The sequence below is a fragment of the Scardinius erythrophthalmus genome, assembly GCF_964197995.2.
Source record: "Scardinius erythrophthalmus genome assembly, chromosome: 1".
Lineage (NCBI taxonomy): Eukaryota > Metazoa > Chordata > Actinopteri > Cypriniformes > Leuciscidae > Scardinius > Scardinius erythrophthalmus.
In genome coordinates, this window is record NC_138221.1 from 51,687,410 (window position 1) to 51,704,529 (window position 17,120).

The 17,120-nt window shown below is 37.0% G+C and overlaps 1 protein-coding gene across 1 annotated transcript in view; it reads right to left on the bottom strand.

The window, feature by feature from the left end:
* spop (speckle type BTB/POZ protein) overlaps positions 1-17,120 on the bottom strand; it is an 80,608-nt gene that overhangs the window by 36,975 nt on the left and 26,513 nt on the right. The window contains exon 3 of the mRNA XM_081386181.1: positions 2,147-2,469. Within this exon, the coding sequence (XP_081242307.1) occupies positions 2,147-2,224 (78 nt within the window). The 5' untranslated portion in view covers positions 2,225-2,469. The remainder of the gene's footprint in view (positions 1-2,146; positions 2,470-17,120) is intronic.

Below are 17,120 nucleotides of genomic sequence, written 5' to 3' on the forward strand. Positions count from 1 at the left end.
CTGCTAGATCATTTTCTATAAGTTTATTAAAGAAATTAATAGTTTTTTATTCAACAAGGGTGCATTAAATTGGTCAGAAGTGACAGTACAGACTTTTAGATTTCTAAATTCCGTACTTTCTATTCATAAAAAAAAAATTTATGGTTTCCACAAAAATATTTAACTTTTCTTTGAGCAGCAAATCATCATATTAGAATGATTTCTGAAGGGTCATGTGACAGTGAAGACTGGGATAATGATGTTGAAAATTCAGCTTTGCATTACAGGAATAAATTGCATTTTAAAATTTATTCAAACAGAAAACAGCTATTTTTAATTCTAATGATATTTCACAATATTATTGTTTGGGGTGCATTTTTGATCAAATAAATACAGCCTCAGAGAGACCACCCCAAAAGAGACTTCTTTCAAAAACCTTGTTTTTTTATCTCACTGCCTCAGTAAAATACAGTATACCTAAAATACAAAATACTTCAAATGCAGGCCTTGGAAAACTCTGCCCATCATTCACAGCATTCAATATTAGTTCCATATTATTCTATCTATATTATATTATATTATATTATATTATATTATATTATATTATATTATATTATATTATATTATATTATATTATATTATATTATATTATATTATATTATATTATATTATTCGATATTATTGACTGTATTTAAGTTTACATTAATTTACTTCCATTAAATACAAATTAATTAATAAATGTTAATTTCTTTGAATAAGATAATAAGTGAATAAAGACTTTGGATTCTAAAGCTATTATATGTTTTCAGAAGACTTAAAGGGGTCATATAATGGTACATGCACTTTTACAAGTTGATTGTACTGAAATGTTTATTTCATGTTTATAATAAACAACGCGTTATGGTTATTGTGTTAAATTGCGTTACAAACGGTGTACACACAGAACAGTGGGGCGGGGTGAGCAAAGCTCATTATCATTTAAAGACCCATGCACTCAAACGGCGTGCTGAAAACAGAGCTGTTTTTGACCAGGTAAAATTAGTGTTTTCTTACAATACTAATGAGAATTTTTAATTAAAGTATATTACAAACTTTTAATTTAGACCCTAAAGAATCATATTAGCTTGTACAAAAATTACATTATATGACCCCTTTAATGGTGTTTTGGTCCTTTTTGAAGAACTGTACGATTTTGAATGAAAAAGTACAACGTGAACATTCTGATAAACTTCACCATTTGTGTTCCACAGGATAAAATTCACAGTGATTTGAAACAACAAGGGTGCTCCAAGGGTGTGTTAATTTTGACCTTTAAAATGCTATTTCAAAACTATTTTGCAAAAAAAAAAAAAAAAAAAAAAAAAAAAGTACGCCAATCCCACATGGGCCTGTTGATTGGACATTTATCATCATCAACTGAGGCTTATTATGTGTCTGGGACACCAGAGTGCTCAGATCTGCACCTGGAAATCTAGGGTGCATCTCAATCAGCTCTCTAGCTTCCTAGGTCGTGAATCAGTATATCATGTACATGAATTCGGGCACTAGTAAGGACATTAAGGACCCTGGCTCACTACACACTGGGACACTTGGACACTATTTCCTGCGTACAACATCACCACTGGGATTTATGAACAACAGCAGAACTGATATCTTTCTCAAATTACTTGTTATTTAAAGTACATTATAAATACTTTGCTTGTTACATATACGTGCACCATTTCAGCCGTAAGTAAATTATAAATGTTAGCTAGATTATGTTCATTACCTGTCTAGAGATGTTTATGCTGAAATATAATATAACTATGTTTTTTATTTCTAAAAACCATCTATCGTGTGCCATTATGTGTAGTGATTTGGCTCACATAATTTATGTTTCGTGCTTCATAACTTCCGTTTAGGGAACACAGTGAGCATCGATGCTCCACATGAGGCTGAACTAGGGAGCTGATTGAGACGCAGCCCTAGTTTCCTGCGCACTTTAGTTCCAGTCTTGCTCAGACACACCTGCCTGTAATTTTGAACTGAACCCATTGAGTTTGATTAATGTGTTCAGGTGTTTAATTAGACATGAAACTGTCACTATGAAGGTGGACAAGCAAAATCGAGCACCACTGTTGTAGATTCACAGACCCAGAACCATACACGCACGCACACACACACTCACCTGTGTGTAACACCAGCTTTCGGCCACAGGGCCGCTGGTCATTTCAGCAGGAGGGGGCGGACTCGGCACCCTGGACATCGCCAGTTTTGAGCGTGGGGGTGGGGCAGGGGGAGGGTCACTACGCCAGCCACCGCAGAACGTCCCCGTCAAAACGCACACACGTGACTACTCACTCAGAAGCAAATACATGCACACGCACGCATGTGTACTTCACAGCCGCCGCCAGGATCCGGGCACACACTCGTGTTCAGCGTAACCCAGAGAACATGAAGGGAATGCAGGCAGAACCTTGAAGTGTTTTTCCTTGAGCTGTTCAGTTTATCCTGTAGTAGAGAATACAGAGAGCAGAAACAGATTGATTATTTATATCAAACTCTTGTAGTGAAAGGCTTTAAACTTTGATCTTAGAAATGATGCTGCTACATCACCTGAATTAATTGTTTATTGTGAGAAAAGTAATATTATTATTAGCCTATAAATAAATAGATTTACATTTGTTATATACATTTGAACAGAATTACTATTAATAAACACTACAATTACTACTATTATAATAAATGTCTGTAGTTTATATAAATGTATATAAATAAATCATATCAAAAATTATAAAATAATTATTTTATAAATAAATGTGTTAAAGTGGAGAGATTGGACAACTGATTCACCATAAACATCCACCTTCAGCAAATCAACAGATCAAATCAAATTCAACAGACAATTCCAGACTGTTCTTTATAAAAAAGAAAAACACCTGATTTGTTGATTTTGCACATTGGCAAACAGGTCTACCATCTTTCTTGAACATATGCACGAACCACAAAAATATGCAGAATCAAACAAACCACCAAATAAAGAGGGATGTTTGATCTCCATTTTGTTGATCTAGTTCAGTACGTCTAAGTAAGTACTAAGTCCTACTGTAAAAGCCAGACCTCTGAAGCACCGTCAGCAACTACAGCGAGTTTAAATCTGTCAAAGCAACATGCTTATAATGCTGGAGGGAAAAAAATATTTCTTCTTTTCCCCTTGTGTGAAACAGCCCTCCTCTCTGTTCCAGAAGAAAAGCACATTCATCATTCTATTGGCTCTCTTGTTCATTTCCCCTCAACCCTCTGAACCTTAAACCTTTTCAATCTTTTTTTTCTTCAGATCAAAAAATAAATAAATGAAACAGAACCTCAGGACTAATCCTTATTTTTCTATCCCTGCTGCTAATTAAGGCACTTTAATCGTTAGCTGGATACACCCCAGCCATTAATGAACTGACCAGAAACACCAAACTAGCCACTTGTCTAACAGTACAGTAAGTCATTAATAAGGCTAATTAATGGATGTAAAAACAGTCCGACAGAAGCAGGACTGATAATTAAAGCAACAAAGTAAATGTCTCGCTTTGTGCATGACATTTATAAATGTTTAAAGAACACATGGTCATGGTTAAAGATCCTCATGGTCATGAGCAGGGTAGAATCGTCTTTATTAAAAGACGTCACATGTAGGTAACTTTTTAATTTACTTCAGAACAGTGAGATTTTCTGCGGTCGGATCACAAAGTTATGAAAAGTTGAACATTCACAAGACATGTCAACTGGGGGACCTTTGATTTTAACCAAACTTAAAAAAAAAAAATACAAGTATTATCTTCTCTTTTCTCAATCTGAAGCGACCTAATCAACCTTTCATTTCTCATTCCTTTCTCCATTTTTAGCGTCTTGCACTCCTCTCTCCCCTTTCTCACTCAACCTGCACGTCCCTTCGTCTGCGAGCGAGGGAGACGGAGACGTTTCTTTCCCTTAATTAGCATCTGATTGAAAGGATAGACCATGGCCCGGCGGAACCTTCAGGAAACTGTGCAGCGATTAGAAGAAGACAGTGAGAGGGAGTACATGACGGAGAAAAAAAACGAACAAAGTGCAAAACAAAGTGTATTGTGGGAAGGAGAGAGAAAAAAAAAACATTAGGAGAATGAAAAGGTCAATTCAAAACTTTTTTAGAAGTACAGAGCAACTCATCCATTTCCCACCCACACACTAGGACTGGATGATACAGTCAAATTACAACTCAATGTTTATATATTTGCTCTAAAACAGCTTAAAGGGTTAGTTCACCCAAAAGTGAAAATTATATCATTTACTCACCTTATCTAGGCTAGTTCCAAACCCATAAGACTTTCGTCCATCTTCAAAATACAAATGAGGATATTTTAAATCTGAGAGCTTTCCATTGGCAGCTACGCAACTACCACTTTGACGCTTCAAAAAGTTCATAAAGAGATCGTAAAACTAATCCATAGAAGTCGAGCAGTTTAGTCCAAATTTTCTGAGGAGGCTCAATCATTTTATATGATCAAATTTCATGTAGTCTTTTATTCACATATAAACATTGTTTAGCAAACATGCACAAAAGCTAAAACGATCTTGCTTGATGCACGAGAATGAACCTCATTGGCTCTTGTGGAAGCTCAAACGTGCTGCGTAACACGAGAATAAACCTCATTGGCTCTTGTGGAATCTCAAACGTGCTGCGTAACACGAGAATAAACCTCATTGGCTCTTGTGGAATCTCAAACGTGCTGCGTAACACGAGAATGAACCTCATTCTCGCACATCAAGTGAACATGCTTGAGCTTCTGTTTACTACAACTGATGTGTGCGTTAATGAATGCTTACCTGTGAATAAAAGCCTAAATTAAATCCGTTCGTCATATAAAGCGATCGAGTCTCTTCAGAAAATGTTGTACCAAACCGCTCACTTCTTATTCATATATAAATGATGACCGAAATTTCATTTTTTGGGTGAACTAACCCTTTAAAAGAGTGATTTCCTGACTGGTGAAAGAATAATTTCAAATGAATAGCCGTTTCAGCCAAATAGATTTAAAATGTTGAAGTATTTAAAAATATCCAAGACTTGTACACAAGGAAGAATATTTAATAATGTAATGCCGTGAAATAATATAATAATAAATAGTTATAAAAGCATTATCTACACCTTTTTTTATATATTAATAATCTATGACGCATCTTATCAAACTTGTGTGCACGCAATACACAATGACAGAACATGTCATCGGAAAAGCACTAATTAAACATCACTGTTTCAGCCAAACTTTTTGCTGTTTTGGCCAAATATTTTCAGCTGCAGAAATTTCACTGTATCCCTGTAATCGATTCATTTATTCATTTTATAGATGTCAAACTTATATATTCACCAAACCTGCCAGCCAAACTAAAAAAGATATTATAAAAAGTTTGTCTTTTTACTCTCATGTGCAGTATATTACCCAGCCCTACTTCACACACTGGAATTAATGTTCAGAGACAATATTCAACACCTTGCAACTCATTACTATCAGTTAAACCAATCTCTCTCTTTTTTTCCTTCCTCCTTCCTGTGTGCTATTTGTTTCTGATGAAAAACACTTGTGGCATTTTCACTCAGTAAAACAATAAAATATTAATCATTCAAGTCGGGGAACAAGTTGGTGTCCATTTGCAATTCAAATTACCACCAACTTCCTGGCAATTAATTTCCACGCGCGTGTCTCCCATCATGTGTCTCCAGTTATCTGCTTTCTGAACTTAATTTCCACTGGTCTTTGTATCACCATCTATCGGCTCTGTCAACACAAACTCACCTTATGGCAACATATCACTCACAAATCAGCTAACAACCTTTCTGCACTGAAAACACAAACAGACACACAAACAACAGGTTACACACCATGCCGTAACAAGTAGCCTAACAGTCAGGCCCACACAGAATCAGCTTGCACAAAACTCCACAGAAATCTTCTACATTTCCACAAAGTTGGAATAATTTACAAAGTTGTAGTTTATTCTTATATTCACAAAGTTTTTAATTTAATTGTTTTTAGTTGAATTTAACATGTAAATCCATTCCACAGATTTCCCCCCTAAATCAACACAGAAAATTCTCAGATTCTGTCTGGGCCAAGTAACAGGCGAGGATACACACACACTACAGATGTATGAGAGAGGGAATCTGAGCTTGCAGGCACACACCAGATCAAAGAAACAGCATATTTTACATGTGATCCTGTTCATTAGTTAGCAAACTGTTCAATATATGACTTCATAACTGGAAACACACATACATTATCTAGGGATTTAAGAGACAGCTGTCAAAATGTAGGAGTGCATAAAGAACAAAGAAAGATCCTCCCCTTTTTTTAAAGTAGCCAGTAACGTTTCGTTTATATCACAGCTCAGCCAGATCCGTTGAGCTCGGTAAAGCAGCAGTTCCCTGCTAATCGTGCATTATGTGCCACTTAACGTGTGGAAAATAGTAAATTTGTGACCAAATGACGTTTTTAGCCGTAGATTCAGTGTCTATTTCTAATTTAGAAGGGCGGGACGCTTCAGATTCTAGAGAGCATTTGATTGGACAGAGAATGAGAAGCTGAAGTGCAAAGTGATGGCATCAAAATCATTGATCCATCTTGCCGGGAGTGAGACTAAGTTTTGAACGCTTACATCTTATAAATGCAAATTTTGTCATTGTTTTGAAGCACACTACCTTATAGATAACACATTCATACTAAAAGCCAAAAAACTTCAATTTTAACTTCATGGGGACTTTAAGACTTAAGTACCCACAGGGACCTACTTTTTATTTGTACACATACTACTAAAACATATTACTTTTCGCAAACATCTATTTTTAGTCACAAATGCGAGTGAAATGCTTGCGCTGTCGAGACCTGACTGACGTTTAACATTACATGATAAACAAATTCACAAACATAACCATAATAAACAAAGTCCATTGAATGTCAGAGTATAGTCTGTTTGATTGGTGTGAATTCAGTTCAATTCAGAAAACCACATTCACACCAGAGTCTGCAAAAAAAAAAAAAAGATGCTTAGTTCCCCTATCAACAATGTATAATTTGCATCTTTGCATGCTCCTAAGACACAAATTACAAAAATAATGCATTTTTCATTGCTGCTTTCTCTAAATAAATAGCCTTCAGAGTGCAACTTACATGTTTCTTGTGACGCAAACGATAAATCTAAAGGAACCAAAACGTCAGTATTAACACAGTGAATCTGGGGTTCAACATCTGATCAGACTCGAGTCTGACCAAGCAATGGTACCAACCAAGTGTGACAAGAGCCTAAGATACAACAAAGTTGGTTAAATCACGATTAGTTTACAACAGCGTCAGACAGCATCTGAGATCTGATCGGCTGGCACATACGAGGCGGGTGGGACGAGACGGGTGCCAGGCAAGAAGATTCAGCCCTCGAGGAATTCATTACTGCAACCGTTACCCAGCCAAAATAATTAATGAATTAAGGAGGGGAGAGGAGAGAGAGCGAGGGAGAGAAAACACACAGCGTTTCAGCGCTGAAATTCTCTTTTAGTTGTGACTTGAAAGAGAAACATGAAGTACAGCCCCACCCAGCAGACTCTCCCCACAGGCCTGCGCTTCTTGAGGAAACTAGAACTATGACATGACCTTTCCCTTATTTAATCTCCTCCCACAGAGCATGCATCAACTACACACTTTTAGAAGAGGAGTGGCTTAATATAGAAAAAGGGAGGAGCATGGGTTTGGGGAGGGTTTTACAGAGAGGATAAAACTTCGGGAAGATGGGTCAAATTTACGGAAGACTTTTTTCTTTCTGATTTAATTTTATCCAGTCTCTTTTTTCTCTCTCCATTGACACAGAATGAAAGAGATATGTTGGAAGAGAGTAACAGACTTTTACTTGACCTTATTCAAACCCCCCATGCAATGCTAAAATACATTCAGGGTCAATGTTAGGCTGACATCTAACCACATTTAAAATCAACATGAAACGTTAATTGCAACCCACTTTACTTCCATAAGACATTTCCAAGTCTAACAGGATATTCAACAAGGACATTCAAAACAAAAGTTTATATACGGAGAAATTAATTTTATTTGATGAAAAAGATCTTTTCTCAATTTAAAACAAGTAGATGTAATATGTTATTGAACGCTAATGAAAACGGATTGCAAATCCATGGTTCAGCTGACAACACATTGTATAAATTTTTTGGTCGGATGAGGGGAAAAAAGTACTATGGTATTACACCGTGTCCTAATTACACGCGACGCGATAAAATTCCAGCGACAGGCAAGTGTGTCTGTCCACACTAGACGCGACGCGACTGAGACGCCACAACGTCAATCAAAAATCACAGCCAATCAGAACGGCGTGTGGGCGGAGTCTCGCGGCAAGTGCACAACACTAGAGAGTAAACTTGACGGCACTCGCAAGAAAATGGATAAGTAGCTACATAATCAAATTCACAAATATTACACCATTTAAAAAATACATAGGCTACTGAGTTACTAAAACAATCTTTGTCACTTGTTTGTTTAACGTTCTTGTTTCCATTTGTTTAATTTCAAGATCTGAGGTGAATTATCCATTGTTGCTTTTACAGCCACAAAGCTGGAGCACTAAATGATATTCAAATTCACATTACACGCTTTTAACATTAAATAAAGCTTATAAACAGTACCTGGGATTATCATTGCCACAGTTTGTGTTTGTTGTTCCAGCGCGACGTCGCAGAAAAAGAGAAACCGTTTCTAAATTAGAAACGTCGCGTGTCACCGTCGCGGCTGGTTAGGACAAAAACTCTGATTAACATGGAAAAGATACCTTTTATCGCGTGTCGCGGCGTCGCGTGTAGTTAGGACACAGTGTTACACCGTGTCCTAACTACACGCGACGCGATAAAATTCCAGCGACAGGCAGTGTGTCTGTCCACACTAGACGCGACGCGACTGTGAGACGCCACAACGTCAATCAAAAATAACAGCCAATCAGAACAGCGTGTGGGCGGAGTCTCGCGGCAAGTGCACAACACTAGAGAGTAAACTTGACGGCACTCGCAAGAAAATGGATAAGTAGCTACATAATCTAATTCACAAATGTTACACCATTTAAAAAATGCATAGGCTACTGAGTTACTAAAACAATCTTTGTCAAATAATACACTTGTTAGTTCACAGTTTTAACGTTCATGTTTCCATTAGTTTAATTTCAAGATCTGAGGTGAAATGTCCATTGTTGCTTTTACAGCTACAAAGCTGGGAGCACTAAATGATATTCAAAGTCACGTTTCACGCTTTTAACATTAAATAAAGCACAAACAGTACCTGAGATTATCATTGCCGCACTTTGTGTTTGTTGTTCCAGCGCGACGTCGCAGAAAAATAGAAACCGTTTCTAAATTAGAAACGTCGCGTGTCGCCGTCGCGCCTGGTTAGGACAAAAACTCTGATTAACATGGAAAAGATACCTTTTATCGCGTGTCGCGGCGTCGCGTCGCGTGTAGTTAGGACACGGTGTTAGATGTAACCTTAAATAAGTCGATAAATGCCTAAATGAAATCTGTCCATCATAAAGAGATCATCACTCATCAGAAGACTTGATTTAAACTGGTCTATTCATTGCATTACTTTTATTATCTCTTTAAGAACTTTTTGAATCATACATTTGTGTGTAAGGGATTTTCAAATGGAGAGACAGAAATCTCTCATGGGTTTTGGAACGACATGAGGGTGAGTAATTGACAAAATTTTCATTTTCAAACTAACCCTTTGAGACAATACAAAATATTGAACAAACTGTACTTCAGCCTTTAAGGTCAAATTAAACAAGCTTCTGAGTATTGCAGGTCGATAAAATGTCAACATAAACTTGAGAAGGAACAGTTCGAATTTATCAGCTTGACACCATCAATTCATGCATCCAAACATTCATTTCCTGCCATCTTCTGAGGATAAATGAAGTTAGTTAATTATCAGCATGATTAAAATAGGTGACGCCAGAAAATAGAGACACTGAAGCATAAAACTTTGAGTGCGAGATTGTAGACCTTTCTCAACTAAACTTTGTCATCCAACTAGACCCTGGAACTTGAAATTTGATGCACATTTAGCTCACCTAAAAATAGTGCGTATGAAGCAGCTTAATTTTCCAGGGAACAAAGTAGTCCAAGAAAATGGCTGTAGTGAAAGAAACACCCTTGAGAGAGAGAGAGAGAGAGAGAGAGAGAGAGAGAGAGAGAGAGAGAGAGACAGAGAGAGAGACAGAGAGAGAGACAGAGAGAGAGACAGAGAGAGAGACAGAGAGAGAGAGAGAGAGAGAGAGAGAGAGAGAGAGAGAGAGAGAGAGAGAGAGAGAGACATTATCTCTCGTAAAGACACAACAAGGAAGTCGTTGTGTGTGTGCTAACAGTTTGCCATTGCACACTGCTGCAGTGTGATCAATTAGACAGCTGGCTCTCTCAAGTTTACACCACAGTAAAAAAAAAAAAATCATTGGTTGTAAATAAACACACACACACACACACATAGCCTTCTCTCCCTCAGCATGGTTACTTAATTATACAAAATGTTAAATAAACTGAAAGGAAGCCGGTATCTGTCTAGCAAAAAAATATGCTGTACTCACTAGCAAGGGCGCCGTAAAGGGGTGGAAGGTTAGGACGATTCTAAGGGCCCAGGCTGTTATAGGGCCCAGAAGAGCAGACCCCCTTTTTCTTTTCTTATTTCTTTTCTCTTTTTTATACATACATTAATGTGCTAGGGCCCCTCATGCACTAAATGTGTATTTTGTCCGTTTTGACCATAGATTTAATATTTAAAAAACAAATAATGTATTTACTGTTTCAGTCACACCCCTCCCCCTTACAATGGTTAATTCCACCTGCGCTGTCCGAGCTACGATCGCTAGTGTAGCGTCTCTTGCTTATTGCACTTGCTATGATGCAGCGCAGACAGTGACACACGCAGGCATGTCACATCAAAAGTTAGGGCATCAAAAAAGGAAAGGAAAGGAAAGAGAAGACAGAGAACGCTGAAGTCGACAGTATGTCACACAGTTTTTCAAAAAGAAAGGTATCTTGCCCTATTCCTGTATTGCGAAAATTTCAGAGTTACTTATTTTTGTTGCTACATGACCTGCTTTTATCTAGCTAGCTTAGTAAAATAATTACTGAATTATGATTTACATCCAACAATAATAACATCTCTGGGTTATCATGTCTCTACACCAGTGGTTCCCAATCCTGGTCCTGGGGACCCACAGCTCTGCACAGTTTGTATGTCTCCCTCATTTAACACACCTGATTCAGATCATTATCTCGTTAGGAAAGAGCTCTATGAACTGAACTGGGTGTGTCAGATAAAGGAGACATATAAAATGTGCAGAGCTGTGGGTCCCCAGGACCAGGATTGGGAACCACTGCTCTACACCATAGACTGTAAAAAATAGCTACACAGATTCAGCGGCTGCTGCACACCCACGTCCTCCTTCTCCCCCGTGCGAAATTCGCGTCCGATATTTTAGCACGTTAAAAAATAAATAGGCCTACAAAAAACGCATGCGAAAATTTCGGCTTCAGTGTGCAAGGACCTTCAGCCGAACAAGGTGAGCCTGAGCGCGAAACTTCACGAAGATTGAAGCCTCTCAACACGTCTTCTACTGTGTTCGCCACATGATGATAACTTTACAAAACTAAAAGTAATCTATAGGCCTACGCTTCAAAAATCACAAAATCAGTTTGCCGTGTGTGTCGTGTGTTCTGTGAAGTGACAGTGTTGCTGCTACAATCGATTATGTCAAACTTGACGTTCTTAATATGAATAAAATGCCCCAGAAAAAAATAATATAAAAAAAGAATAAAACATGTGTCTGTAGTAACCATTGGCTATAAGGAGTTTACAAAATAGATATTTTAATATTATGAAAACTAAATAGGCCAATAGAAATAATATGGTTATTACGTGTGTGTTTGACTTATAAGTCAAATTTGTATAAATATAATTTTTTTTTTCTTGTTTTTGTAGGCTTTGTACTCATCTTTAGACATTTTAACTACGCAATGTGCTAAGTATCTTTTTTAAAGTATACAGGGCATGTTTATTGGGTTAAATTTTATCTGTAAAAAATGTAGGGGGCCCAGAAATTTTGGTTTCCATAGGGCCCAGAATTTCTGGCGGCACCCCTGCTCACTAGACTTAACTTAAAATGTATCATAATTCACAAATCCATGCCTGGAGGAAAGAAACTGCTAGCTCAGTACCTGAAATTGGCCAGAGCAGGATACTGGTAGTTCCCAGCATGCTTTTCATAGGACTGATAAAGTGTTACTTTACATAATAATATCCAAAAGTTTGGAGTCAGTGTTTTTTTTTTTTTTAAGAAATTTATATTTTCATTGAGCAAGGACATTTAATACAAAAGTGACAGTAAAGGCTTCTACTTCGCAGTGACAGTAAAAAATCTAATTCAAATAAATGGTGATCTGTTAAACTTTCTATTTAAAAAGTAATAAAATAGAAAAAATATTTGCAGAGATTTTTCAAAAACATGAAAAAAATTAAATAAAGATTATGTAAATTGCATCATTACACCAATAGGTGGCGACAAGTGACTTAAATGTATTTGTCATTGAATCATTCATTCAAGACACTGTTCAAAAATTGTTCAAAACAAGTGAAGTCTTTGAGCGAGTCATTAAATCATTCATTCAAACCTATTTAAAATAATAAATTAGACTAATTCAAATGACATATTGTTAAATAGACTGCAGCAATTAACATTTTGTCGGAACATCTAGTAAATTTCTGCTGTTATAACAGTATCAAAAAGTACTATTATGTTTGTTAATGTTATTTTGTTTAGTTGTCTATTCAAAATCGTGGGAGAATTGTGATCTTTTATAAACAAAACAGAAATGATGAAAAAAAAAAAAGATTCTCTGTTTATGTAGAATCGTGCAGCACTGCCCCAAATACAATTCTAACCATGATTAAAAACAATGGCAGGACAGAAGTGCCTTTTATGGTTCTGCACCGTTCCAAAAATCACCTAAAACAAGTCTACAAAATATTCTCTCTTAGAATAAAATACTGTGGACTACTGCTTGAAAGCACAAGTAAAAAAAAAATAACATGAAACAAGAAACTACAAGGCAGATTCAATAGATGAGCTTTAAATGCAATTCCGAAAGGAAAAAACTTTTGATGGTTTTCAAATCAGCTTTGTGGAAGCAATGCCCACTAAAACCCCTTCAAATTGCCAGAAGTTCCCCAAGGCTCACCCTCAGGTCCTTTTCTAATTTGTTGTTCATGCCGAATTTGGTGTTTGAAGCACTTCAGCAGAGTTAAAACAACATTTTTACATTTGGAACAAAGAATGCACTCTCAAATGGATCATCGGTTCCTTTTATATTTTCATTAATGACCTTCAACCTAACACATTTCCAGGCTCAATTATCCCCCTTCAATAGATTTCAAAGGTGTTCTTTAGAAGCATAAAACGCATTATAATTAGCAGAAGCCTTCCCTCACGTAACGTGCCAAACACAAAGCCGCTCAGTAGCTGCTAATTTCTTTGGCTGTCCTTACAGTTGTGTCTCATCACTGTTGATAAGTCCTTCTTTCCTTCCACACATCCTAACACTCCTCTGCAGCAGAGCTTGAGCCATGTGTGAAAGCCCTTTGTCTCTCTGTCTTACTCTTCTTCTGGTGAGACTCAAGAGCTGAAAGGAAAAAAACAACTTTTTCCCCTCATAAGCATACTCTGAAACATAACTAGAAGTTGGCAAAAAATTAAGTGAGAAGGGGGGACACATTTCCACACGATAAAAAGCTAAACAAGCCTGGCACAGAGCCCTAAATATCCTTAAACCTGCTCATTTAAATGTATTTGTGTAGCACTGAGGCAGTTCATATTAAATTGGAAATTTATATAAACCAGACCCCTCATTTGTGAACTGGACCACATCAATAGCTATGTTTACATGGGCACCATTTGTTTCAATCGTAATTAATTTTTTTTGAGAGATGAATCCGAATGTAGTTTACATGAAAGCTGAATAAAGTGACAGGGGTTGATGTGTGCGTTTATATGTCACAAGCTTTAAATCGGATCCCACTGTTTGTGCATTCTACTCTCCTAAATTGCTTCTTTTCTTTGATTTCGGGTCCTAATTAGGAGACGACGAGCACATGAACTACTGTGCCGTGCTGCTTATATAAATCAAGCCGTAAAAACGGCCATTCCCACACCCAAAACAAAGCGTCTGTGGATTAGAATGCGAAACCAGGACTGTCTGAGAATGGAGCAGGGCACTCTGCTTCACAGACGATGAGTGGAAGGAGAATTTTAGAATGACATGACAGTCTTTTATGACACTTCATTCAACAACAGCTCATTCCTTGCATCATACGTCATTACGCCATTTATATGTCATTGCACGTGCGCAGTACTTTCCAGTTTCGGTTTTCAATCTGATCAAGTGTTTACATGTCCTTTAGACTCGATTACAAAAGGTTTAAACCGCAACTTACAATCCGATTGAAATTGTAATCAGATTTGGCCAATTCATTCTGATTGCTGTGGTTACATGTGACTTTTTATTCCGACTGTGCTAGTAGTCCGGTTACAATCGGATTATTAGAGTCCGTGTAAACGCAGCAAAAAGACATTCATGTGCATTTGCTTGATTTTAGACAGCATACTGCAATTAAAATAAGCCAATATAAAAATAACAGTGAATGGTTTAACTTTTTCACTCAACTTAAATGAATTTTACTTAACTGGAACATAGAATGACAAAATATTATTAATTTTACATTTGTAATTGTCATTCATAACATTCCACCCTTTGTCGTATGTAGTTACAAAGACATTAAGGAAATCATAGATTTCATTTATAAGCTGAATAAATGAGACATGGACAAATAAGTCATTAATTACTATTATATGTAAGAAAATTAATTGCCAGCAACTACCACAGCACCACTAGTCATATTTCACTTAAAAACAAAACATGGGGAGTAGGGAGTGCAGATATCCCGACAACTAATCATGAAGACGGCTAAACAACAGAGATAGTGAAAGCGCAAAGAGATGTTTGATTATTACGCCGAGCCGAATCTCCCAGCACCCCTCTCCCCTGTGACCTCATCGCAAAGTTAACGGAAACCATATTGGGTGACAGTGTCCATCCTGTAGTCCAGCAGAGATCAAAGTCACAGAAATTAGCTGATCCCAAAGACCAGCATCCACCATAACAAAGCTAATGAAAACTCCCAGTTACACATAACGCCCAGCCTTTAAAAGTTAACATCAATGAGCTGGCCCCCTAAACGGGTATGCATGCTCGCTCGCTCGCACACAAACACACAAAAGTGCCTTCGGCAGAGCCAATTAAGATCAAGTCTTCTGTTAACTTGTCATGCTGTCTAAGCAACAGCAGAAATGCAGCCGTTAAAGACAATGGGCTACCATGGTGAAATGAGAGGGTTAACTGCACTCTCCCTCCACAGGACACATGTCAGTGCTAACACTGACAGCTTTAGCCAACGGCCCTGTGAATGGTGACCAGGATCCAGTACAAGAAAGGGCGTGAATAAAAGAGTTTAACAGAGTATTAGGAGTGCAATGATTTAATTTCCTCCCGGTTATGTTTTTACCATGGTTCCGTGTTCAGTAAATATTGCCAAGGCATTATAAGGGGCTGCACTAATTTGAGGCCAATACAACAATTGATTTCTATCACTAGGATACCAATCTGAGTTTACTATGTTAACAAGCATTAATCCATATTCTGCAGCATACGCATTATACTTTTAAAACTATTCAGAATTTAAATAAATAAAAAACTGAATCTGTGACCAAAAAAACACAAACAATTTAGAACGACTGCAATCTGATGCCCTAAACAAATTAATATTTTGAGCCATTTTATTTTAGTAGGTCAAAAAATAGTTTTATTCCCAATTATTTATTCCTCAAAAGTATTAAAAGAATAGATGAATGAAACCATTACGGAAATGGAATCATTAGGGAGGAATAGCAACCAGAATATTTATATTTCTAGCAATTTCTGTCCTTAAAGTAGTGACAGATCTTTTCTACCATTCATTCGAGTAAACTTTTTTTTTTTTTTTTTTTATATATAAAACATGCATGAATGAGTCGGAGTTATTAATAAACACCCTGATGCTTTATTAACCCCCCAGAGCCATGTGGAGCACTTTTATAATGAATGGACGCACTTTTTTGAGCTTCAATCTGATGGTTGCAATCCACTGCCATTATAAAGCTCGGAAGCATCAGGGTGTTTATTAATATAACTCCGGTTGTATTCATCTGAAAGAAGAAAGTCATATACACTTAGGATGGCTTGAGGGTGAGTAAATCATGGGCTAATTTTCATTTTAAAGTGAACTACTCCTTTAAGTATCAGAGAGATGTTTTAAAACAAGAGATCTATCCAATACAAGCATAGACTATTCTGCTTGAAAATATTTGCATCTATAAGACTTGTTTACCATCTTTAAGGCTTTGTTCAATGCAAATCAATAATAATCTGCAATAATAAATAACAAATTTAGTAACTGCAGGACGAATTGTTACTGTGAACAAGCATATCTGTGAGACCTTCAAAGAGTTGTTTTCCCAGACCAATGCTACTATGTGAGTCTGGGCGTGCATACGGGCATAGACAAGTTATATAAAGTACACTCATATGTATTCACATCTTTATATGTCAAGTCAATTTGACATGTTTTGTAGTTTCTTTTTCTTGCTAGGTGTATGCTGAATTCCATAAGTACCTTTCAAAATGGACAAAAACCTCATATAAATGTATTTATATTTTCTGAAACATCATTAAACAAGATGAACCGTGGTTCAAACACGTGCCGAACCGTGGGTGGCAAACCATATGCTGCTTCTTTCGTATGTGAATCGTTTCACCCCTACTGAGTAAATGTATGAGTTTTTGTGATAGAGTATGTAGGATTGTGGCGTTGCGGAATCTGCATGTGGCTTTAAACTGAGCCCCAGTGACACTACGCCATCCAATTACCTGATGCAGGCACATCCCACTGAATATTCTACTTCTAGTGCCCATGTACACACACAAGAACGTGAAAGAGAATAAA